The 27164-nt window shown below is 38.9% G+C and overlaps 1 protein-coding gene across 1 annotated transcript; it reads right to left on the bottom strand.

The window, feature by feature from the left end:
* Window positions 1-569: 569 nt before the first annotated feature.
* Window positions 570-27154, bottom strand: CHMP4C (charged multivesicular body protein 4C). The gene is made up of 5 exons (XM_082719430.1): window positions 26761-27154; window positions 7314-7491; window positions 4803-4917; window positions 1722-1887; window positions 570-1510 (listed from the first exon to the last, which is right to left on the bottom strand). Exons 1-5 carry the CDS (start codon window positions 26948-26950, stop codon window positions 1446-1448), a joined length of 714 nt encoding a protein of 237 aa, XP_082575556.1. The 5' UTR covers window positions 26951-27154; the 3' UTR covers window positions 570-1445.
* Between the last annotated feature and the right edge of the window lie 10 nt (window positions 27155-27164).

The raw sequence follows: 27164 nt of genomic DNA on the forward strand, positions 1-27164 counted from the left end.
GAGGTAGCGTTCATGCCCTCCTGGTTACCCAGCCCAGCAGGGAAGAACAAAAATAATTAAGTAAACAATCAAGCAATATAAACCCTGATAGGTGATTAGAGAGAGAGCATAGTGCTGTGAAAGCACATAACAGGGAGACTTGATTTAATCTGGAATCAAGAAGAGTTTCCCAAAATAAAGAACATTTTAACTAAGATTTATGGAATGAGTAAGATTTGGTGTCTGTGTGTGGATAACAGGAAGACTGCTAAGAACAGTAGATGCAAAAGGCCTGTGGCAGGATGGACCGATTAGAGATCAAATCCAACATTTAAAAGTTCCCAGTGAAGAAACAGAGGTTCAGAATTCATGACATGGCTGATCATACGGCATTAGCAGCAGAGCAGAGGCTGGAATCCAGGACTCTCACCTCCAGCTCTTGTGTTCTTTCCATTCCACTATGTAGCCTAGCAAAAGTAGGGAACACTAGAACATCTTATATAAGGACATCTGTCACTCTGTGGTCCATGACATATGAGCAATACATAATTTTGTCATTTATTTTCATTTGAAAATAATTATGACCCAAATTTGATTCATCATATACTTTTAATTGCCTCCATTTCTATGTATTTACAAAGACTATGATGTAAAGGGTAAATAAATGTACAAGAGAGCACAGAATAGAAAAGAATGAACCTTCACACATTGAGCACGTGGAAGCCATAACGGCATCATAATGGCCTGGGAGTGTTAACATGGCTTCCTAAGTGGCTAAATTATACCCAGGAGATCCTTGCTCAGCAGTGTAAGCTGTTAGCACTTTCAGACATTTTGGGAAGTGCATCCATTGCCCTATTCCAGGCTTAATTGCCATAATAAATGTCAATTAAAGCTCCTTTTAGATTTTAAACTGCAAAACTCAAATGAAACTACTTATATAGAGACTCACACAAGACTTCCCTAAATGAAGTCTCTCCTACAAGACACATGGTGTATGTACATTTACCATGGGATAGATATGTCCTAACAGATGCACACAGCAAACTTGCATTCCCTTAGAAAAGAAAGTAATTTTCTCTAGCTATCAACACATCACTTTTATATGGCATATAAACTGTTACATGTTTTGTATGTTAACAGGAATCCATTTTCTTTCAACAAATGTACACAGAGCACGTAGTATGTGTCGGGACTGGAAATACAGTAGCATGTAACAAGATAGAATGCCCCCTCCCATCAGCATGGGGAGACCCTCCAAGATGCTAGCGGGAAGTTGTTTTCCATCTCTGATTGGATGTCTACACATGATTCTTTGTAACTTTTATTTATAAGGCTTAAAAGACAATTACTGATCCAGTGTGAATATAAAACAGGGCCTTTGTTAACTTCTGAACAAGGCAAAAACATTTTTTATGTCTTATGTACAGCTCATTAATTCAGGTGTCCACGAATTCCATTTTAGTTTAAGTTGCCCAAGCTGCCAATTGTTTGATATCATCATCCTCGTCTTCTGCCCTCCTGGATGATGCTGGAACATAAAATGGATAAAAATTAGCAATTGGTGATATTCACAACTGCAGCACAAAAAACGGGTTTGCATATGGGTATTAAAAGGTATGTATCAAAAAAAAAAAAAAGGTGTGTATCTATGAAACAAAAAATAAGTGCTAAAAGGGATCAACCTGGCTAACTATTTCAGGGAACTATCTGACCACAGGCAGCTGAGGTGGGCAGCAGACCTGCTCGGGATCTGTGTGCAGTGGAGGACGTGGCTGACATTCTCCCTGGCATCCTCTCTGGCTGTGCTGGGAGGGAGGAAGAAGGCACATTTGGAAGTCGGATATTTGTCATCTTCTTATTTAATTCTTCCTGCTCCAATTCTTCAAGTTCCGCCATCAACTCATCCTGAACATAGGAGAAAGAAAATTACAGAGTTAACGTTTCAGGAAGTGGGTTTCCTCAAACACAATAATAAGAACATCTGCTACCCAATTGATGTGAGAACCCAGTGAAATGGAATATTTATTTTAAGACTAAGTCTTTTTTTGCAACACTGAGCAATGATTAAAAAATGAATATTTTGGGTTGTGCAAATTTGTTGCAGTTAATCTTATAATACTTCAGTAAACAGTTATTCAAGTAATTTGTGCTAGCTGAATATATAACCTCAGTTTCTAGGAAATTTACACCTTGCCTGTCATTTTCCAATGTATCTTTTCTTTTCTACTGTAACAAATTAAGAATCTGTAAAACTTTAATTGGAGCAAATAAATATTTTCACCTCAGCTTTTGAAGATAAAGCAACCGGTATAGCAAAACCATAATGTACAGAAAGTAAAAAGAATCAAAAATACTATGGTTTCTCTGTTAACTTACCAAAGCCAGTATAAATTATTCTGTGTGTCTAGGTTTAGAAAACTTAGACTCAAGGTAGGTTCATTGTACTTCCTTCTTTCAGCTGTAGTCTCAGAGAGTCTGGTTTCATCCTAAACTATTCTCTGCCCTGAGGACCTTAGAGAGGCAAGACCAGTTTGAGACTTTAAAGGCATAAGTCACCTTATGTCAGATAAGGTATGTCAGATGTCAGAAAACTATGGTGGTTCAGATCTAACTGGCTCCATGACTACTCAGAGTCCAAGCCCTTCCCTCCGCACTCTGAGAGTGGTTGGGAGTCAACACTAAATTTGTTGTTATTAGAATTCTAAGACTGTCGCTATTGGAAATGACCTAAGGCACTCTTACATTTGACCAAGGAGATTCTTTGTTTATTCATTCATTCATCATTGAACAAATTTATTGAGATCTCACTCATGGTTAGGTATTGAACTCAGTGTTGGGGATGCAAAGTTAAATCAACAGTCTCTACACTTCAGGAACTCATTATCGATTGTGGGAGAAAGGTAATAAACAAATCATTATCTTATATTAAAGTAAGAGTAACAATACTCTGGGCCATGACAGGAGATACTTAAGCCAACCACAACATTGGATCAAGTCAATTTATATCAGATGTGCAGCAAGCTTAACGACTATCTGACCACTGTTAAGTCTACCTCATGCAAAGGAAATAAATCATGAACGTGTATGTCATCAGGGCGATTGAAATAGTATGGCCGGTGTACTTGTGTGCTTTCAGTTTTCCACAGACAAAATGAATAACATGCTGCAGGATGAATATTGCGATGCCTACTTCTGCTCACAAAATAAATGGGAACAAATATAGACGATACGGTAATGGCGGCCCACGCCAGCCTACACTGAATGGGTGCCCAGAACTGCCAATAGCATCTGCTAGTTTCAACAGCACCAAGAAGATATTGATATTTGCTTTAGCAAATATGACAGAATAATCATCTCCCCCATCGATTATAGACCTTGAGTATCGAACACTTGTTCCCTGAAAAAATAATTTTAGAATTTAAGAAACTTCAGAGATAATGTAGCAAACCAGTAATTTTTCTTTTACAGATGAGAAAACTAAGGGTCAGAAAAGTGAAAAGACTTACACAAAGGAACTAATGGCAGAACCCAGATGTCCTCGAGCCCAGACCCCCTTTCACCACATCATACGTAATGCACTCATTAGATGCTTATTAGCCTAACCAGGGCTAGGCCACATTTTCTGTAAAGGGTCAGATAGCGGTGTTTAGGCTTGCTGTTGCACAGCGTTCTTTGTTTCTATCATCATTGCTCTTATTTTCTCCAGTCCTTTAAACATGTAACATCCGTAACTCAGGCATCATACAGAAAGACCATGGGAAGGATTTGGCCTCAACGCCAAATTTTCTAACCCCTGGTCTACACCATTTTGTGGGGGAGGAGGAGATAGGGTTTTCTATTTTAATTCCAGTATAATTAACATTAACAGTGACTCAACAACTGTATGTGCCCCTCAGAGCTCCTCACGATAAACGCACTCTTAATCCCCTTCACCTGTTCACCCTCCCCTCATCCACATGCCCCTGGGGCGACCACCCCTTACTTCTCTATATTTAAGAGCCTGGGGTTTTTGTCTCTATTTTTTTTTTTTTTTCCTGTTGGTTTGTTTGCTTTGTTTTTTAAGTTCCACATGTGACCATCTACACCCTTTTTAAAAGTTGTTGACACTCAATTCTCACTTTCCAGGTTTCTATGCAACCACCTCTTACTTCACAGATACATCATTTTTAATACCAGGCAGATGTAGAAAGTCAGATTCTTTCCCATACTAATCAGAGAATTGGAAACATTTCGAAACATATACTAGTCCTACTTATATATGTGCTTTGAGTAGAACAACTGAAATTCACAGTGCAGACACCACCATTATAATTAGAGTCTCTATTATTGGACTGATTAATCTAAATGGAATGTGTGTGTTAATAATGCCACTCTACATTTATTTTGTTTCATAGCCTGAGTAATAAACAGAGGCAGACTAACCTCTAATTTAACAACTGCAGAGCGTGATATAGTCTGTTCCTTGCAGAGTGACACAAACTGCTTTGTTTTGCCCATATGTGTGAGCACTTGATTCCTTGTAAAGGGGCTGTTTAGGTTTCAGCCATTAAAAGTCACTAACTCTACATAATCACATGCTGCCTTTCCTTAATAGCTGAAAACTTAATTAGGGGGTAGTTTGCTAAACCATATTAATCTTTCTTTTAAATCAGGGTTGCCAGCACTTCCATTTCCTCCTTAAGAGAAATACATCACTAACAAATACCACTTATTCTTTAATGATATTTAAGAAAATATTTAAGAAACCCCACCTGCTCTATATGGGAGGAAGCTATCCTTTCCAGCAACCACAATCCTCCGTTCTTTACATTGTTACCTACCTCATCAAAGTCATCACCAAATCCGACCCGCTGAGAAAAGGCTTCTGAGATTTCTTGGGCAATATCTTGTTGCTCTGTAATCTCTTGCATCAGATCATCTATTTTGTTCAGATCCCTGGGAGATAATATGTTGTTGAAATATTTCAGAAGTTAAAAAAAAAGAAGAAATATTTCAGAAGTTTACTTCAAAATTATAAATTTAGATATAATTCCATATGGGAAAGGAGTTAATTTAATGTAAACTCTTAGTTATTTCAGTAGAATAACAAAAATTTCGGGTGATAAAATTTATCAACTTTAAAAATAACTTGCACTGCAAGAAATTTAACAATCCTGCATATGCACATATATTTTAAAATTTGATAGATATTTATTACCTTTGGGAGTCACTAGAGACTAAAACAACAATATTTGTAGATGCATTTTGAAATTTTGTCTGGTAGGTAGGGCATATGTAGAATTTAATAATATATGCTGCTCTATATTAAGTCAGCAGGAAATGGTGCCATGGACCACCAAGGACCACTATGACTAAGATAAGCTATGGCAACTCTCAGCAGCCACTACCTGATAGCAGTCTTTTAGAGAAGCTGAACTCTGGAACAAAAGATTTTTCTAGAATGCCTCATGGCTCTGAGATCTGACTTCCTGAGGGCTTTCCCGTAGCTGCTGATGCCAGGGGGGAGAACACTAATGAGAAAAGGGTGAGGCCTGGGAAGCCCTCAGAAGAGTCAGCAACTTGGGCACAGAAACCCAGGTCGCCACAGGCCCATGATGGACAGCTGTTCTGATGACAGTTCCTAGTACCTGATCACCACCCTCTCCCCCTCCAGACCTAACCACCTGCCTAAGGCCAGGATCTGGACTGCTTCTCTACCACCCCATCTCTGAATCACTCCTCCAACTCTGAAACTAGGGTAAACTGATAGGATACCAGAGAAGTGACAATTTTCCTTATTATTAAGCAACCTAAACCCTGAAATTGTGACTCCCAGGGGAATAAATATTTTGTAAGTTTCCCAAGGTTTGTTTGTTTTTTTTACATAAAAAGTTTTCTTTTAGCATTCTCCTATCACCCCTTATTTCCAATTATTATATTTATAACAAATATACAAGGAACTTATTTATGAAAAGGAGTAAAGTCTGGGCCTGAGGTTGAATTTTTCTCAAAAGGAATTCAGGGGAATGCAGCTGCTCAACTACCTGGAGAGAAAGGCTGTGATTCTGTGACACAATTAGCACACCGCTGACAGCAGTGAGAGAGGACTTTGTGATATCGACTTTAATGATCTTTCTGAAGCTGTCAAAATGACAGCTGATTGTCAAGGAATCATCAAGGCAAGAAAATGTCAGCAAAGAAGTCTTCCCTCGCCCCAGCCTCCCCCCACCCAACTCTTCCCATCCATGGACACTTCTCTAGATCCCTCAGCCACTCATTGTTCTTATGCATTTTTGACCCAGACTTCACCATCATATCCAATCGCAAGAAAGGATCAGGTCCTAGGCATGGATTTCCTAGTGTAGATGTACAGCAAATTATCCCCAGCCCCACTACCATGATGAATATTGATACTGAACTTACTTTGTGCCAGAAACTAAGTGCATTGTATCTGGTATCTCATTGACTTTTACAATGACTACATGAGGTAAGAATTATTATTATCTCCAATTTATAGCTAAGGAAATTGAATCAGGGAAAGGCAAAGTAATTTGCTTCAAGGATAGCTGGTAATGAAACTGGGATTGTAACTTAGAAAAATCTGACCTTAAATCCATGCTCATAGTTATTCTTCCAGGTCAATGTTTCACAAACACCTGTTAGTATTAGAATCACTTGGGGAACTTGGTGATCAAAAACTAAAGGCCCAATCCCTACCCTGCTTCAAGGAACCTGGGCATCTGTGTTCTTTTGTGGTTTTCCAAAAGGTTTGATAACCAACGTTTGGCAACCATTATTTGATCATTCTAACATTCACAGGTGCCAACATTTAGGTCTTTTAAAAACTACAGTGTGAGGAGCACCTGGGTGGCTCAGTCGGTTAAAAGTCTGACTTCAGCTTCGGTAGTGATCTCAGGGTCTTGAGATTGAGCCCTGTTTCGTCAGGCTCCTGCTCAGTGGGGAGTCTGTTTGTCCCTCTCCCTCTGCCTCTCCCCCTGCTTCTGCTCTCTGTCCCTCTCTCTTTGAAATAAAGAAATAAAATCCTCTAAAAAAGCAAAAACCAAAAAACCTATAGTGTAAAAGCATTTATAGTTGGAGTATCTGACAATATTGAGACAACTGGGAAACCTAAGGGCAAAATGAATGTCTTCATTTTCTCATGGTCTTTTTTTTCTTTCTTTCTTCCCAATTCTAACTTCTAATCCTTCTTTGAGGGGGCATTCCATTCCAACTTATCAAAAATCCTCAAATGAATAACTAACTCCCTTCCTACCAAAATCATCATAGAGTTCCAAAGGCTCTTCTCAACACTGAGGGAATTTATGACTTGGAGGGAGACCAAAGTCACTCACATGTTTTCATGAACTGCTTTCATCGCTTTTGCCGCAAAGCCCATGTTTCTTAACACCTCGGTGTTGGTGTGAGAGTTTTCCAGGGCTTCTCTCTGGAACTCAATGGTGGAAAGTGTGCCATCAATCTGAGTGAGCTGCTTCTCAAACCTCTTCTTTCTCTTTAGTGCCTGCAATGCAGCTAAATAAGGGAGAAGCCACATTTATAAGGAGAAAGCCCAAGCTTCTTACTCAAGAGACATTTGCTCCACACCAACCATAGACTCAGCATTTTTTATCCCTATGGACAATGAGGGTGCCAAAGAAAGCTGAGAAACTAACATTTGTCCCTTCAATCACCTGCACCAACTACCACTCCCTCAAATGTTTTGCTGTTCTTTTCTTCCAAAGATCTGGTAAGAGGATGAAAAGTCATTTTTCATATTCATAAAATATTTCTCAGAAGTATTTTTGTCAATATAGAATTTTAGAAAAAGAATAGATAAAAATATGAGTAAAAATCATGCAGTAAAAAAATAAAACTTTAGAGGAAGAAAGAAATCTTAGTAACTATTCTAGCCCAACTTCTTTAATTCAGAGAAAGGTTAATTGAGATCCAGAGAAGTTATGTGACTTTCTTGAAGGTAGACAGTGAGTGGCAGCTGGAACCAAAACCTAGGATGATGAGTTTCATGTCTTGGTCTAAAATGATTATGAGATGGTTAGCAAGGTTACATCTAACCATGAGCATCCATAAAATCAATATCATTAAAGTCATACTCAAGGATTAGATGACATGCTGGTAAGAGAAAAGTGTTGCTTTCAGCGAAATATCCAAATACACTCCCATTAGCTCTTTAGCAAAAAAAAACTTTACCTGCTTCATTTGAAAATCACAAAATTAATGGAGTCCTTTTGACTCTTACACCCCTGCAAAAAAAAAAAGACCTTAAAATATGAGTTTTGATAGGGTATTTAAGGACAGTGCAGGAAAAGAGCAGAAGAATGTTAATATAAAGATAATTAAATGGACCTGACAAAAAAACTCAAATAGCTTTACGGTTTCAGAGTAAAGCATGTAAGTTACTGCAACACAGATTTCTGAAAGAAGGCTCTCTTCAAACTCTATTTTGATCGATTTATTCTTATAATTCCAAGAGATTTGGATTGCTTATTCTAATAAAATAAATAAAGTAATAAAGTAATTTGGATTACTTTCTTGTCAGATTTTACTGGTTATCAATATGAAATATCACTCTCTGTCCCATTTCATCCTCTTTGCCTTACATTGCATTTTGTTTTATATTAATGTTTCAGTTTTCTTTTTGTTACAATTTGTCTGTTATAATTTTATGGGGACCTCTATTTCAAAATTATTTTCCATTTGCTCTATTGCACCTTTTACAAATAGCATATACTTGAATAGGTAGTTTGTGTGACTGTTTTCAACAGATTCAAATAGTCTTTATCTTTTAATATAAGATTTTAACTCATGTTTATTTATTGTAATGACTGATATGTTCTCTCAAATTGTCTTTTTATTATCATCTTTTTGTGTTTTCTATTATATTTTTTGTTTACTTCTGCTGTCTTATCTTTATGTATATTGATCAAATTTTCTTTGTTCATTTTCCCCTCTATAATTTGTTGGGGAATTATATATACTAAATTTATTCTCCAAAGAATACTCTTATATTTTAAAAAGACATATACAATTGAGTTTTCTATCCATGTTGAAAATTAATTAAAATTAATTAAAAATTAATTATAATTTATTGTTCCCAAATAAGATTCCTTTCTCAGTTAGACTTTATACAGTTGATTGAAATAATTGGGGCGCCTGGGTGGCTCAGTGGGTTAAGCCACTGCCTTCGGCTCGGGTCATGATCTCAGGTTCCTGGGATCGAGTCCCGCATCGGGCTCTCTGCTCAGCAGGGAGCCTGCTTCCTTCTCTCTCTCTCTGCCTGCCTCTCAGTGTCCTTGTAATTTCTCTCTGTCAAATAAATAAATAAAATCTTTAAAAAAAAAAAAAGAAAGAATCTAAAATTTTATTAGTTCTAGATGATTACTAGTTGTTTTTACTATCCTTTCAATTTTTAAGGAAACTTTTCTTAACAATTGCATTAAGTTTGGCAGACACAATTTCAACAATTTACACTAAACTATAGTGGCTGGCTTATTTTCTTACTATTGATTCTTGTATCGTACATCATTACTTCATGGATTATTTTTCCTTTACCGAAATAAATCTTAATTTTTTTTCATAAAAGGTGCATAGATATAGATTCTCTAAATACCTAGAGGTCTAAAAATGTCATTTTGTTTCAAATTTGAATAATAGTTTGAACTTTTATTTACAGAATTCTAGGTTCGATATATTTCAAAGATTTGACTATTTCATTGTCATTGGGTAATCAATATTCCAAAAGTTTGATAATAATATTATTTTTATCCCTTTGTAGAAAATCTGTTAGCTTATTTCCTCTTTGGGAATGTTTACAGTTTTCTTTTTTATGTTAGAGTTATGAAGTCTCACCAGCACAGGACTAGGTGTGTGTCTTTTACTTTTTGCTTTTCCCAACTAAATAATTAGTGAAGGGTTTTTTGTTTGTTTGTTTTATTTTTCCTGAAGAATTAAGTCTTCCTTCAGTTTGGAGAAACTGTATCTTTTATGTTTTTTATTACTTCTTTCCCCTCCATTATTTCTGCCTACTTTCTTCTTCTTCTTCTTTTTTAAGATTTTATTTATTTGAGAGAGAGAGAGAACATGAACAGGGAGAGAGGGAGAAGCAGACTTCTTGCTGAACAGGGAGCCCAACAAGGGGCTCAATCTCAGCACCCTGGGTTCATGACCTAAGCCAAAGGCAACACTTAACCGACTGAGCCAACCAGGTGCCCCTGCCTACTTTCTTCTGAAGTCCCTATTTATTTTTGTATTATAATGTGAATTGTACCCTTGTCCAAACCATTCTCTGTTTTGAAACTCTTATATGATGGATGTTGGGTTCCTTGGTGCTATCCTCCAATCTATTAATTTCTTTCTCTTTTTATTCTATCTTCTAGGATAATTCCTTAACTTTATATTCTGAATTACTAAGTAGTCTTCAACTACATTTATTTTACTTTTTGCCCACTCATTTATTTTTAATTATATTTTTTAATTTCTAAGAATTTCTTCTTCTAGCTGTTCATTTTTATGGCAGTCCATTCTCGCCTTATGGTTCAATAGCCTGCATATACTATTATTATAATATATACTCCCTGAAGATACTAACACAAGTCTTGTTTTTAACGTTTTTTTATTTCCTACATTATCTCTCTTCTCTTGGGTTTGGCTGTTTGCATTGCTTATCTTAACCTTTTCTTGCAATTAGCTTTCATCTAAATTCTTTTGAGTCTGTGTTAGAAGTTCATATCTATCAATGAAAGACTAGAATAATTAGTATAAGTAGCTGGGCTTCTTGTAGTTACTTAAAGAGTGTTTTCCCATGAGGTCTCTTGAAAGACCAAGGCTGCCCAAAGCTCTGAAGAAGTGGGTGTGGTACTCCATGGGAGGGAGCAAGTAGAAAGGCTTGACAAAGAACGCCTTTATTTTAGGTGTGGAGCATTGTTCTCCTTCTCCACAGAAGTGGTGAGTGAGTGGTGAGTGGTAACTGTCTTCCCCACCCTGCACACTGTGGAAGTCCGGGGTTCTCAGGTTCCACTTGGCTCCCTCTCCAGGTACAAAATCATAATTTAACTCCCCGCTGAATAGCACTGACACTTTATTTAGAAAGGGGTTTTTATTTGCTTAACCTGTCCTTTAGGAAAGAACCAAAACAATTTTTAAAAATTTTTCTTCATAAAGGCCCTTCTGTGATATCATACAATATCGCCCTGTAGAGAGGCTCTCATCACATTAATGACCAGAGCTGTGCAGGGGTTTTCTCCCCAGCATGCGAAGAATGCAATTGACCCTCCATGCTAATACCCTGCCTGTGGATCCATATATCTTGCTGCATTTATCACACTGGATTATAATTACTGGTAAAACTTTTCTACCCCATCTCCCCTATACTACTTATAAGCCCTTGGAAGAAAGATGTAGTATTCTAGTCTCCTATTTCCCCAGTACCTGACTCAGGTCCTGGCACAAGGCCAATAAAATACATAACAAAAATTAACATTGAGCATCTGTTATATGCTAAACTGGCGCTAAGTGCTTTATGTGAATGGTCATTAACGCTCACAAAAACTCCAAGAGTAGATATTATTACTGATCTACTTTACAGAAGATGAAATGAAGGAATATTAAATAAATAAATCTGATAATTTTGTTAACATAGTATAATGACAGTGTGGTATAATAGGAAAAGTATGGCCTTCAAGGCCAAAGTGTGATTCTTCTCCCATGACTTAATAGATGTGTACTCTTGGGTAAGTCACTTCCCTTCTTTGAGCCTCAGTGTGATGTTCTGGAAATGGGGATATAATGCCCACAAGGCTGGGTGATTGTTTTAAGAATTAGAGATAACTTATGTCAAATACCTTATACAGTCCCCATGCAAGGTCGACACTTAAGCAATTAGATATTATTATTTAAAATAGCAATTACCTAACATTTATTAATTAATGTAATTGTGTATCTTATTTCTGAGGCCAATGAGCAACAAGTTACTGGCTTTTTTGCTGTAACTCACCATAACAGGAACATAATACTAGAAACCATTAGAAAATATTAGGAAGCTAAACTTCAAGTACATATCTCCACCCAACATACCCAGAAGTGGAGTGTTCCAAGTGTGTCTCCTCCCTATCCTGTTAGGCGGGTTCAGCGTCTATACTTATTTGGAACCTAACTGGTATTCATTGACCCCAAAGCATTTTCTTTTTTCTTTCTTTTAGAAAAACTTTAGATTTCTCTATTTAAAAATATACCATGTTTCCTGGTAAGAAATAATTTTAGCTCACTTTCTAAAAATCAAAAAAATGCAACTTGATATAAAGGATGAGACTTCAGAGTTACATTTTAATCCTACCCTTACCAATTAATAACTGTCCATAATAACCTTGGAGTGTAACCTTAACTTTGAAGTGACCTTCCCTACTTGGATAATAATAATAATAGCAACAACAATAATACGACAACAGACCACTGTACTCAGGAGTCAAGTTGCCTACTTCCAAACCTACGCTCCATCTATTCATAGCTGAGTGACTTTACATAGGTTGCTTAGTGGAAAACGAGGATATAACTCATTCTGTGGTTAAGGATTAATTGAAATAAAATATGTAAAGTATTTAGTGCCATGCCTGACACATAATGAGTGATTACTAACTATTAGGGATCGTCACAATCACCATCATTATTTCCCTTGCAGGGTTGTCCGAACTGTATGGTGGGAGCCACATGGTATACCACAACCTTGCAAATGTCTGTTGTTGATAATAATGCGTTCTGGTTTGATCACAGTTTTAAATGCCTATGTTAACATGGTTTCTGCCCCTCAAATTATATGGGATAAATTTGAAAATTCATTAAGAGTTGGGAATCTCAACTTACATGTTAATTCCCGTACCACAAATTACGGATTGGCCTACACCAGAAGGAGCCAGGCAGGTAATGAAAGGTAAGTGAAGCAGAGAGAGGTTAGGGAGAAAGGCCTTCTTTGTTTTCTCACCTGTGAGAGAGAATATTAGTCTACTGAGAGAGGAATATTACTAATAATAAATAGCATAATATTTATTATTTAATATAAATATAATAATATATAATATGTAATAAAAATAGCATAAGAGTGATAATAAATGGCAGTGGACCCTGGCCCCAGGATAAGGGGGTCAACAGGAAGAAGCAGGAACTCTGGCAACCAGCCAAGCATTAAGCCTGATCTACCAGAAGCATCTGGATTCGCATGCAAAGTCCTCCAAATTTAAAATCTGACTTCCATGTTTCAGATCACCTTGTGTGAACAAACCCAGTGATTCCTGTGTATCTGGGCCTGGCCCTAGGACACCAGATACTTCCTGTTCCTTCTGCCTGGTCTGGTATATTTCTTCCAAACACTGAGACAAGAGCCTGATGCTCCAAAGAGCCAAGAAATACACGTGAAGAGACTCATGACCTGGTTCTCACATGAAACAATGATGCCTCAGGCCCACCAGGAGTCAGACAGGCTTTGATTTTTTTCTAATAAACAATTTGGGAAAGAAATAGCTGCCTATTTTCAAAGACAAGGAACAAATACTGCAAATTTAGCAGTGTTCCTGATTTGGCAAAGAAGGATGTTTTCAGAGCCATGTAATTTAACCCGCGTAGGAGGTGCAATTCAATCTTCAAACTCCTGTATGTGCTTTTAAGCAGCAGGTGCGACCTGGACAGCATTCTTTCTAAAATAAAGGAATCTACTGTATTCTTTTGTGGTGGAGAAACAGCCAGGGGTTTTGTCTCTTGGCTTCACAGTGACGTTCCTTCAGCAATGGAGTCATGGAACAACGGTCTGTATGACTGCTGGGTGAGGAATGACGCTGAAACTTAAGAATTACTCACTTGAACCAAAATTCCACCAGCCTTACACAACTTTACTTCACTACTACGTGGCCAGAGGAGGAGTCATCAATGAAAAATAACTAATAATGGCAGAAAAAAAGTTACAGTTTCATTGCTCGTATAACATATAGGCCATCTTGGTTTTAAAGGTCAGTCTGTTTTTCACTCGTTTAAGAGTGTATACATGTGTGGGCACCTGGGTGGCTCAGGGGGTTAAACCTCTGACTTCGGCTCAGGTCATGATCTCAGGGTCCTGGGATCAAGTCCTGCATCGGGCTCTCTGGTCAGCAGGGGGCCTGCTTCCCCCCCCACCCCCACCCCAGTCTGCCTCTCTGCCTACTTGTGATCTCTTTCTGTGGGTCAAATAAATAAATAAAATCTTTTTTTTTTTTTTTAAAGAGTGTATACATGTGTGTATTGTTAATCCATTAGTTGCCAAAAAAAGAAGAACCTTTCAGAAACCATCATACCAGTGACGATAGACAAACCTGTGTGTGAAATATGAAACTGCTCTATGATAGCTCTTCTCTCTACCAGGAATGGATGATCTTTAGAGAAGACCTGAAAGATGAGGCCTAGAAGAGAACTACCAGAGAGTGCTTAAGAGACATATGTCACACATAATCGGCCGTGTCATCTCTTGCTTTTAACTGGGAAGTGCCATAATCATGTTGTTTTATTTGAGAACCTTAAAGGTGAGCCCTGTTCTTACTCACATACAAATTACCTCATCAATTAAAGAATACCTTCTATTTATGGCACCTTGTTTTAGTTCTTAAAAAACACCATCTGAATAGGCATCATTCATGGTAAGCTTTCTGCAAACAGAACGAAAACAAAATGCTTCTGTTCAAAGTCGCAGGTTAGACTGAAAACAACTGGCAGAATACTAGAAAACTGAAGGTTCATTTGACCAGGACCCTCCATCATGAATTCCCCTAGCCTTCTTCAGTTTAAAAAAATACTCTCATCCATTCATTTCAACCACTCCAGGAGTATATGCTGAAGACCTACCATGCAACCACCACTATGCTGGGTACCGCAGGGACGAAGAAATAAGGCTATAATCGCAGAGGGTCAAATACGAAGAGAAATGTTCAACCATTTATTCATCATGAAACAAGCATTTAGTAAGCATGCACGATCTTCCAGAAACTGTGACTGCAGATACTAACACGTGTAAGTTACATTTCAGTAGTAGAGGAGACACAGAGGGAGAATAACACGCCACGCAGGAAGTAGGTGTGTGCACAGAGGGAACGGACAAGCTCTGGAGGGTAAGGGGCGCCACAGAGGGGCGAAGCCAGGGTGAGAGTCTACACGTAGACACAAACAGCAAACGCACAGCTCAGGAGAGAGCATGAATGATAACAGGTGTCACAGGACGGAGTCCTCCTAGCCCCTCAATGCTCTCCCTGACGCAAATCTCCTGCTGGACGACAATGTGAATTTTCTCATTGAGATATATGAGAAGCCAGAAACCATCCACCCCAAAACAGAGCAAATCACACCAGCTTGCCACACCAGCTGGATCTTATAAGTAACCTCCATATTTTCAGAGGTCTCACCAATATTAAATACATATTTTCAGAGGTCTCACCAATATTAAATACATATTTTCAGAGGTCTCACCAATATTAAATGTCATAAAAAGGGTAAAGAGCAAGCTAAAAGATTAGAACATGACAATGATGTGGTGGATTATACAATGGCACAGCAGGTGCCGGAGAAAACAGTGAAAAGGAAGGAGATTGGAGAAAGTAAGAGATATTCTGAGGAAAAGGACATTTGGAAGCAGAATGTTGGACCGAAATCTGGGGAAAAGAAAGAGAACGAGTGACTGATTAATACTATGAAGTAGGAAAGATTAGAAAGAAGATAATTAGCACTTTCTCCCATCTCCAGAAAGAAAGGAAATGGACAAAGGAAGTTAAAGGTACTTTCCAACAGAAATGACGTTACTCTTTTTTTTTTTTTTTTTTTCCTAGAAAGCTCACAGTTACTTTTGGAGATGAAGTAGTTCTTACTGCCAGGATATCACGCAAGAGATTATTAAATCTGAGAGTGAAAAGTCATGACCAAGAAGTGCTATCAGCCTTGAGCTGTCAAAAAAAGAAGAATGCTTGCATAAGACTTCATTTTATATATCCACTGAAATTCTTATTTCTTATAATTGCTTCTGAGGTCCACTGCCAGGAAAGTCAAATTAACCTGCTATTTGGAACAATATACCAATGCAGTCATTAAAATGTACTTGATATTCTTTGTAAAACCCCAACTAAATGTTTGACCAGGCAAAACACAGAACAGATTGGATGAGTTTTTTACTTGCTACTGGTATTATTAGTAACCTCACACACATTGGTAACCTCTATGGTCCTGCTGCTGCCTAAAATGTAGGGAAAACAGTATGAATACCAGACCAGCAAATATTAAATAGAATGTCAGAAATAGCAATTATGCTTAATTGTAGAGGGTAGACATGCGTACCTATAAATGTAATTCTATATTGCTTGTGTACATCTATACACGTGTATATGTATCTGTATTTATGCATGTGCATATATATATGTATGAATATGTGTGTATGTATAAATGTGTATATATGTGCGTGTCTGCATGTGTAACATAGTTCTATTTTCTATTTGTATGAAGTATTCCTTGTTCATTCGATGCATCAATATTTCCTACTACTGCGTCTGTGGCTTACAGGTGCTCCTGAGGACCAACAAACTATTGTCTCTACAGTGCCCTTCAGGCTTCACCATCTATGATTCTATGATAATTGCCTTGACATCATATGATCAACAAATCTAGAAAATATAGCTCCTACCCTTGAGTTCACTATATCTATTTGAAATTCTTTAAGAATAGGATTATGTTGCTATTGGTGATGAACTACACTATTCTTCAACTTTGCAATTTAAGTGGCTGAACAACACTCCACAAATGAAGATAGTTTATATAAATAAAATTTTTCATATTGCTCACAGAAAGAAAAACCAAAGGCTCGTATATGCGTGATCTTTAAAATATGTATAAATTGGTTTAACATAATTATAATATTTTTTTCTTGCTGCAGTTAACGAAGTTTAAGTTTTGAGTTAGGTTAGTATCTTTGTTCAAACTCCAAGGTTATATTGGCTTTCAGTTACATGTACTAAATATATGGCAAGAATCAGTCATGGAATTTGCACTGTTTGCTGAGAAATGCCCATTGAACAGTGTTATTATTGCTAAAGCAAATAAGACATACCCATTATGGATATGCAGCATATAATACTATGTGAAAGAACCAAAAAGATTCACCAGAAATTGATATTTAAATACAGAATAAAATGTCAAACGTGTCTGTCGAATATTTGGTTGCAGGATTTTATTCCTCTAAATTTACATGTGAGCCAATTGTAAAAGTATGCACTTTATTTTATTTAGCTGGATGATTGACATTAAATGTTATTTTTAAACACATTAACTTCTACTGCAAATATTCCCAACTCTTAACAGAGAATAATCAGCTTCTACTTTCCTGTTATTTTAAAATCACCATTCTTGTTTGCTTGCTTTTGGGGGGTGATTTTGTTTTGAGGGTAGCAATCACAGCCTTGGTATTTAAGTCACTAGGTGACTAGATTAAGGAAGAGTTGATAGAGGTTGCCCAGAGCAGGTCACAGTAGGCTTTGGCTAGCCCCCATCCTCTCACTGGAAATACCCACACGTCAGAGATATCTGGGAGAAGGGCTTAGCAGTGGGCTTAAAGACTGATGGGCCTGGATTTAGGAGCTCTCACTGCTTTAAAGCAAAAACTTTGGACTAAATCCCAAATATTTCCAATAAGCAATTCCAATAAGCAATTAGAACCACCTGTCTGAGGTAAGAAAGCAAGATCTCTATTGTAGGGAAGTCAGTTAGTCAGGAAGTAGATTACTAGTTGCTTTTCATTTGTTCCAGACTCTTGTTTTTTTTTTTTTTTTTTGGCCTCTTCTCCTTCTGCAAACTTTATTTTTTTTTTTTAAAGATTTTATTTATTTATTTGACAGAGAGAGATCACAAGTAGGCAGACAGGCAGGCAGAGAGAGAGAGAGGAGGAAGCAGGCTCCCTGCTGAGCAGAGAGCCCGACGAGGGACTCGATCCCAGGACCCTGCGATCATGACCTGAGCCGAAGGCAGCGGCTTAACCCACTGAGCCACCCAGGTGCCCTTCTGCAAACTTTATTAAGCCAATTGTGTGTTTGTTGAATTCTAGCAAATGATACTCAAAAAAAAAAAGGGGGGGGTAGGAGAAACTAAAATTACCAGCATGTATTAAAAGTTCTGGTTATAGTTTCCTAAGGCAAAAGATTGAGAATTGAATTTTTAAAAATATATTTTAAGTACCTATAATATTTGGTCCCTTAAAAGTACAAATAGAGAGGTGCCTGGGTTGCTCAGTTGGTTGAGAATCAGCCTCTTTTTTTTTTTTTTTAAACATTTTATTTATTTGTTTGATAGTGAGAAAGAGAGAGAGAGAGAGAGCACACACACAAGTAGGGGGAGCAGCAGGCAGAGGGAGAAGCAGGCCCTCTGCTGAGCAGGGAGCCCGATGCGGGGCTTGATCCCAGGACCCTGGAATCATGACCTGAGCCGAAGGCAGACACTTAATGACTGAGCCACCCAGGCGCCCCGAGCATCAGCCTCTTAATTTCAGCTCGGGTCATGGTCTCAGTGTCACAGGATAGAGCCTGTGTCAGGCTCTGTGCTCAGCGGGGAGTCAGCTTGAGAGTCTCTCCCTCTGTCCCTCCCCATGCTATGTGTGTGCGTGTTCGCTCGCTCTCTCTCTCTCTCAAAATAAATAAATAATTCTTTTTTTAAAAAGTAAAAATAGTCACAATGTACTTAAGCATATTACAAAAAAATGGATCCCAAAATAAATCACGCTTGCCCTTTCCAAACCTGATTGCCAAAGCCAAGCACTATAAACTTAAAAACTCGGTATTAGAACTTGCCTTACCTCTCATTGATTACACAATCCTGCACTTGTTCCATTTTCTTGAAAACGAAATCTAACCTGAAATTAGCAGTTCTAAATACTGAGAAACACACAAGTAATTCTAACTACAGCTGAGGGCAAGCTTACAATAATCTCTGCTATAGTTTCTCAGAACTGTATAAATCATATGACTTTGGCATAATCATGGTGTTAATAATAAATTTTCTACCTTTTTGTGTCTAATTCAATTCACTGCAAAATAGCATATACCAAAGAAATTATATGCTTTGTACAATGTAAGTATTTTGTGAAAAGCTCCACTATCCAGCTTTGTGAAACTTAAATGAAGAGCAATAATAATGACAGTTCCAGAATGTACAATGCTGCCCCAAATTCATGGAGGAAAAGAAAAACTCAATGTAGTTATATAACACAACAAACGGTACCAACTACCCTTCTAGAAGTAGCTACAGCACATCAGCAAACTGTAAGAATCTGTGCCAGACACTTGGAAGTATACTTCTAGAGCACAAACTCCCTACGCTCTGGTTTCTGAGAAATTAGGAAAGAAGACAAAGATAACTAGAAGCCAATATGAGCTCACAAAGATGAAAAATATCAAAATAATCTCACTGGCCTGTTTTCTTGGGGTTTTGAGATGCCGACTCAAGGAAGGGGAAAAAAAAAAAAAAAAAGAACCATAAACTGCCACTAGCCTTCTATGCACATCAAAATCAACCAGAAAGGCCTGAGTATCACATTCCTGAAGTTTTCTTGAAATAGAATCTCCGGGTATGTCATTTTAAAAAGCTCTGCAGGTGAATCTGGTGAAGCTCATACACTCTCAGTTCATAAATCAGCATTTGTGAAGCAGAGGTGTATAAATATAGTTTGGTTTCACGAATATAATCCACAAGGTATACTGAAGCATTGTTAGGGGAAAGGGAATGAGAAATAAGATGATATGGGCTAGAAATGCAGATCAAGTATCTTCCTGAGATGGATAGTGAGACAGATAACAGAACTCATGGAGTGCTGATCTGTCAAATTGGTAATCATGTCTTACTTGAATCCAAGATGAAATATTGTTACTATAATGTAGAGGTTATCCTGGAATAAAGTCTTGAAGCATGCCATGAGGCTCTGTCCTTGGGTTCTGCCTTATTCAATATTATTTTAACAAAAGACTTGGACAGAAAGAAAAAAAAAAGCTGTTGATCAAATTTGTGAGTGGTTCAACAAAAAGAAATAGCACACACATAAGGCAATAAAATTAGAATTTTAAGATTTAATTGAAAAGAAGATGATATTTAACAGAAATGTAAAATACTGAACATAAGCTTCACATACTGATTTAAATGGGGAGAGGGTAAATCTGGCTGGGATTTTTCACTCTTTCCAACTCCACTGGGGAAAAAGCAACTGATTCTCATCAGAAAAAGCACAGGCAAACTGAGGAAATATTAATAGAACAAAAGAGATAATAAGCCCAGGGCATTCTGCTGGTCGATACCTAAGTGAGCGAAGGGAGGTAGTAGGAATGCGAGAAGTTTTAATACAACAACTTAAGTGAATAGGCTCCCAGGGGCCACTCAGATGTTTTAGGTTTCCCCAGTCATGGGGTGAAAGCCCCGGGGGAGCGCCTGAGGTTGGGGGTAAAAACTGAGAAAGTGTCACATTTCCATAATCTATGTTTTCCAGAAGAGAGAAGAACAGTTGACTGGAGAATAAGACCTGACTCACATGTGGGTTTTTAATGCCCCAGGAATAAAACTCTTTGTTTTCAGGATGCCTGGGTGGCTCAGTCAGTCAAGCATCTGCCTTTGGCTCAGATCATGATCCCAGGGTCCTGGGATGGAGTTCTACATCAGTCTCCTCGTAGGGATCCTGCTTCTCTCTCTGCATGCCCCTGCCCCTGCTTGTGCTCTCTCTCTCTCTCTGACAAATAAATAAAATCTTTAAGAACAACAATCAAAAACAAAAAAACACCACAACTCTTTCTTTTCTCTGGCTCCAGAATACACAGAGTATGGTAAAAAAATAATCAGATAATCAGGGGCACTTGTGGCTCAGTTGGTTCAGTGTTTGCCTTTGGCTCAGGTCATGATCCCAGAGTCCCTGGATCCGGACCCATCCAGGCTCCCTGCTCATAGGGAGTCCCCCTCCCCCTGCTTGTGCTCTCTCTCTCTCTCTCTCTCACACACACACACGCACTCTCTTTCTGTCTCAAATAAATAAAATCTATTTAAAAATCAGATAATCGGAGGCAAGCAAACCCTCTATGATGACGCTTGCTTGTAATCTGAATACTGGAGAACTACAGAGTCTCAGTACCATGTGAACGTCCTTCAGGAAAACTGATTCGGGCCGGTTACAGAGGATCTGTCAGGAGCTCCAGAAATGTGTCTTCAGCAGGAAACGGAAGGAAGGTGGATAGATAGTGCTCATCTTTGTCCCTGAGGGATGGTAGGAGGAAGGAAGCAGCAATAGGCATGGGGAGGGAAGAAAACAGCAGGGGGTAGAGGTCACCAGCTTAGCTGCTCATTGAATACTAAATGCCTCTTCAGCTTCCCAAGCTGTAGTGGGTGTCAGAATCACTGTGTTATCAGTTCCAAGTTCAGATTTCTGGGCCCTACATTCAACCCACTATGTTAGAATTTTGAGGGGGTCTCTGTGAGTGTACATTATAACAAATACCCTCAAGGAATTCAGATGCAGGTGATCTGAGGGCCCTCTCTGAGAACCTCTCTTAAGAAACGAGGTCACCAGGTAGTGATATCTCCCAAGGGAGCTCCCATCCGCCAGAGCCTTCTGCATCAGTCTCATATTACCTGAGCCACACAGGCTGTGCCCTCACTACTTTGGTGCAAAGTTGACACACAACTGACACAGATGTGATTCTTTTTAAACAGAAATCCTTCTTGTCCCCGGTGTCTGAGACTGCAGAATTCAGCTCTGTGATGACTACAGTAAAAAGCAAACTTAAGAGTCCAGGCTAAGGATGCCTGGGTGGCTCAGTTGGTTGGACGACTGCCTTCTGCTCAGGTCATGATCCCGGAGTCCCGGGATCGAGTCCCGCATCAGGGTCCCAGCTCCACAGGGAGTCTGCTTCTCTCTCTGACCTTCTCCTTGCTCATGTTCTCTCTCACTGTCTCTCTCTCAAATAAATAAATAAAATCTTAAAAAAAAAAAAAAAAGAGTCCAGGCTAAATCAATGGGATCATGGTCACACCCTCAATTCCAAGGAAGACCAAGTCTGACTCTGAAAGCAAATTCAGCCTTCCGCCACCAACTCCCCACAAAAATAAATAAATTAATAAATAAAAATCCCAGGCTTCAGAGTGAGAGCTGGCTTACTCCAAAAGAAGACTCTGCCTTAGGGTCTCATTCATCAGATACCTGAGGTGGGAGGGTTTCAGCTGCTAGGTTTCACCAGAATCACGTGTAATGATCCTGAAGAGGGTTAGTGGCCAAATTCACTCCTTCTTAGTCTCACCCTTTCCTCTCTCTCAGCCCACTTCCCATAGTCTAAGGCCTATGGGTAACCCATTCTGGATCCATCCCTCTCCACGTAATTACATATTTGATGTTCCTGCTCAGCCTAAGACAAGTAAGTAGCAGAGACATCTAGGATGTAAATTTAAGGGGACAATCATTCTCGGGGTCACACAAGTACGTGTTAGGGGTCTCTCACCTCCCCCTAGACCAGGCCCTGGGAAGCCAACCTCAGCACAGTAAGCGGTAATTGAGAGGTGACTGATGGAATCGAAGTCACAGAACAGGAGACACAAAGAAATGACTGTTGTCCTCAAATATGTGAAAGGTCTTCACATGACAGGTGGAGTAGATTTATTCTGTTATTCCAGAAAACAAAATTTGAACCAGTAAATGGAATTTAGTAGGAAGCCAATTTTAGCTGAAAAAGAAAATACTGTTATTACAATGGCCGATATTTTTGGAGCTCTGAATTAAGAGTTTTATACATTAAATGCATACATTTATGTCATTAATCCAGACAACTCTGAGGATCAGTCTTATCCTCACAATTGTGCAGATGAAGGAATTGAGAATTAGATGGGCCTAGTAAGCAGTCTGAAGCCACATAATGTCTAAGCCACAGGGCAAGGCTAGGAATCAATCCCAGGTCTGTCTGCTTTGAAGCCGAAGCTCCTGACTACAACACTAAATTACTTCCTATCAAGTGTGTAAAACCTGGATCAGAACATTGTATTTAAACAAAAGGTAACCTATGGCCATCTCCTAGTGATATTATTTTTATTTAGTTTTTCAACATTTTATTTATTTGAGAGAAAGAGAGTGAGAGTGCAAGATCATGAGCAGGGGAGGGGTGTGGAGGGAAGGTAGAGGGAGAAGGAGGCTCCCCTCTGAGCAGGGAGCCCAGTGCAATGCAGGACTAGATTCCTGAGCCAAAGGCAGACTGAGCCACCCAGTCACCCTCTGGGGCACCTTTTAAAATATACTGGTGCCTGAGCCTCACTCCTATCATTTATATCAGAATCTATGGGACTAGGACCCGGCAACAGGGTGACTTAATATACAGCCAGGATTGAAAACTGCTCTTGGGCGTACCTGGGTGGCTCAGTGGGTTGAAGCCTCTGCCTTCAGAAGCTCAGGTCATGATCCCAGCATTGGGCTCTCTGCTCAGCAGGAGAGTGCTTCCCTTCCTCTCTCTCTGCCTGCCTCTCTGCCGACTTGACTTGTGATCTCTCTCTGTCAAATAAATAAATAAAATCTTAAAAAAAAAAAAAGAAAGAAAGAAAGAAAAGAAAACTGCTCTTGATGACAGCGCTCAAGAGAAAAAAATCAAGTGGTTTGTAAAAAGTTTACTTTTCCACAAAACAGATGGCCGGTTATAAAGCAGGGGGTAATCTACATAAACTGCATTTAAAGAACCTCCAATTTTTTTTTCTTTTTTATTTTTCTAATACAGCTATTAGAAAAAAAATTTTTAATTAGTTTCAGAGGTAGAATGTAGTGATTCATCAGTTGCATATAATACCCAGCGCTCATTCCATCAAGTGCCCCCTTTAATGCCCATCACCCAGTTACCCCATCTCCACCCTCACTGACCTCCGAAATTTTTAACCAAACTATAAATCTTGCTCCAAGTGTTAATCTTTTAGATTAGCAGGGCCTTGAATATCATAGGTGTTGCAAAACCAATTTGATAGCGCACAGTCAGGTTCTTTTTAGTAGATTACGGTAACTACTGAAGAAGTTTGAGGTGAGAAGAATTAGTTATGCCTGCACAACTTGGTATGAGATACAATGAGAGCAAGTTTCAGACTAAATTCTGTATAACCAAACATACACTGGCAAGCAAAAACAGTTTGTTAGCTTGTTCCATTAGCTCAATGAGTCCTGACTCGTCCTTTCAGGGGCTCTGATACACCCCATATGAAAAGCTCACTCAAGGCAACAATGTCCCCTATGGGGTGCTGAGTCCTGTGGGAAGTGCCCTCTGTCAGAAATACACCCGAACCAAGAACTGGACTTGGTGCGCATCTGAGATCAAGCCTCACTACCCTTCTAATGTTAAGTTCATTATACACTTTGTGGATTCTTAGGCCTGTTGGGCATGGGAGGCCAGGAGGTGTCTCTAAACTATTTTAGCCAAGGTCCCATTTTTTACATTCAGAATGTTGTCAAAGCTTCTGTTGTTGTAAAGAAATAGACCACTAAAGACTTTGTAATGACCAGGAGTGTGGCTCTTTCTGATACAGTGCTAGCTGACCATTCAACCTATTATTCTTGGCAGCATGCTAGCTGACCAACCATGTCTAGAAGTAAAATTTTAACTGCACATACATTGTGTCATTCAGATCATAAATTACAGCCCTTATAGCACAATATACAGTCTTGTGTAACACAAGGCCCATTTGGTATTAACTATATTAGGTCTGATTACACTGTGTATGTGAAAGTATTTCTTGGTAGCTAATGGAAAACAGAAACTATCTGTACATGAAGTTATCTGATTTATTTGGAAAATGCTGATATTGACAAGGTTTCTAATATATGGGCCTGTGATTGAATTCTTTCCATAGTTTAGAGCACAGATGAATTCATGCTAACTAGCTTCCTTCTCCCAGAACCACTGTAGAACCCGGCCTGGCTAATACCCAAGGATAAACGATAAAAAATAAGTGGCTTCTTTAACCCCAAATGGTTATTTGCACATGATACATGCATCTGTTACTTCTCTGATTTAAGGAAGTTAGACTGATGCTCTTAATTAATGTTGTCTTTAATGTTGGGAGAGGGTCTTTATAAAGCCAATTTGTAGTATACTTTAGTGCATTACCCATTGGAGAATATTTCTGAAAAAAATAAAATGCATATTACCTTACATTTTAGTCTTCTGAAAACAAATCTATATTTTTACCATTTCCTAGAAGCAGATGTTCAATTTTTAAGATTTTTTAAGCCAGTATTTACTGAGCCACCACTGTAAAGGGATATACAGACACAAAAGAATGACAGACAACCCTTGACAGACATTATGCAAATTTCAGAGTGCATATCAAACAGAAGAGAATGAACAGAGAAACAGAACTGGCCATGACTTTTTAGCAGGCCATAATAGCATGGTATCTCTTTAGAAATTGCCACTAAATAGATTCCCAAAATATTTTCGGACAAACAGTAAAAATAGAAACCAACATTTAACTCTAAAACAGGCTAGACTATCGTAGCACAGCAGCAGCAAAGAAAAATGAAACTTGGCCTTTTTTGTTGGTAGTAAGTGGACACAAATGTATCAGGCATATTTTTATGGGAAGCAGCAGGGTTTTCAAGGCCAACTCAAGAAGGCATTATTCCTTTCCTGCATTAAACAATGGCAGCATCATTTAGGGCTAAGTAAATCTTACCAGAGCTTTGTTCCTACTAAAGAAGTCTGACTTGTGGATGCAAGTTCAGGGTTAGGTGGTGGGCAGAGTCCTGGACTGCCGCTTCTATTTCTGAGTCCGCCATTGCAAAACCACTTTTATTTCTGGTGTTATAAGACCAAATTACTTTAACCTCTCCCTGGGTTTTTATGTGTCACTGTATTGTTTACGTCTATTCTCTATAAAGAGAGCAGTACACTGAAGAAACCAATTAACTCTGGAAAATAACAAAGGGTTCAAGGTGCGACAGGAGCACCAAGAATTATTACTGGTTCAAAGTCCTTTGTGTGGTAAAAACCAGTGATAGGAAATATAATATTTAGTTTAGTGTTTTTTTTTAAATAATATCTCAACTGCAGAACAGCCAACTAAACCCTTCAACGGCTTAGAATTAAGGCAAACCAGAACATACTAGAATATATTTTACAGAAGATTTCCATTCAAGTTAAAATGTGTGATTCAATATACATAAACACATAACAGAAAACTTGATATTTGAGGTCAGCAGGGCTGGACTAGGGTAGAGTTAGACAGGAGGAAAATGTAAGGGGGGGTGCAAAAAAAGTCAGTAATCAAGATAAATAATATTTTAATGCAATGCTTTTATAATTCAAAATTAATGCAACAAAATTCACGATGAACAAAATATCACTTTTTTTTAAAGAAAGTTAAAAAGTGCCTTGTAGAACGTCGTAAGAGCCAGAAGTAAAAAGAAAAAAAAAAAACAGTAATACCAATTCTGTCTTTATTTGAAATTTTGATATTTTGTTCATCATCTTTTTTGTTGGTTTGGTTTGGTTTGGGGTTTTTTTTTACGTTAATTCGGAGCTTTTTTTGTTGTTGGTCTTCTTTGGAATTCCCTAACATTTTGCCCTCCAGGATTGTGCCTTGCTCAGCTGACTTGAGAGTTTTGGCCCTGGGGGTCAATACCAGTTCCTAGAAAGGCTGTGGGAGTAAACCCGGCCTCCTGGGGAACAGGTGCTGTGAGCCTGATTGCCCCCAAGGAAAGAGCTGGAGGCTTGTGGGTGAGAACTCACTCCTGCGGCCAGACCCCAAGCCTACCTCGCTTATTCTGCGTGCCGTGCTTCTTGGCCAGGGTGAGTTCCCTCTGGATTCGATTTTCCAGGTACTCTTGTTTCTTGCTCAGCATCTCCTCCGTCTCCCGAAGTCGGGCCAGGGCCTCCTGGGGGCTGGGAGCGGCCCGGCTTTTAGAAGAGCCTCCCCCCTTAAAGAACTTGCCCAGCTTGCTCATGGCTGTGGATTAGAGGGGCGAGCGGTCCCGGGAGTGTCTCAGCAGCTCCCCGGGCCGCGCCGGGGGAGCAGATAAGCGAGACCGTCCTCAGTTCTCAGGGGGCGTCCTGAGCTAGAAGGCAGCGCTCCAGGGAACCAACAAGTCGTCGGGGGCAGGTGACACAGACTCCTGGGCATTTCCTGGCGGCCGGCTGGGCCCCGCCCCTCGGCGCGGC

Source organism: Mustela nivalis (assembly GCF_964662115.1).
Source record: "Mustela nivalis genome assembly, chromosome: 2".
In the NCBI taxonomy this organism is placed as follows: domain Eukaryota; kingdom Metazoa; phylum Chordata; class Mammalia; order Carnivora; family Mustelidae; genus Mustela; species Mustela nivalis.

Bases quoted from the DNA above. Each gene is read 5' to 3' on its own strand.
- CHMP4C (XM_082719430.1), bottom strand. From the start codon at position 26,950: ATGAGCAAGCTGGGCAAGTTCTTTAAGGGGGGAGGCTCTTCTAAAAGC. The intron at 7,492-26,760 runs GTAGGCTTGGGG...TCCCTTATTTAG, and splicing joins CGGCACGCAGAATAAGCGAG to CTGCATTGCAGGCACTAAAG. The intron at 1,888-4,802 runs GTAGGTAACAAT...TCCTATGTTCAG, and splicing joins TTGGTGATGACTTTGATGAG to GATGAGTTGATGGCGGAACT.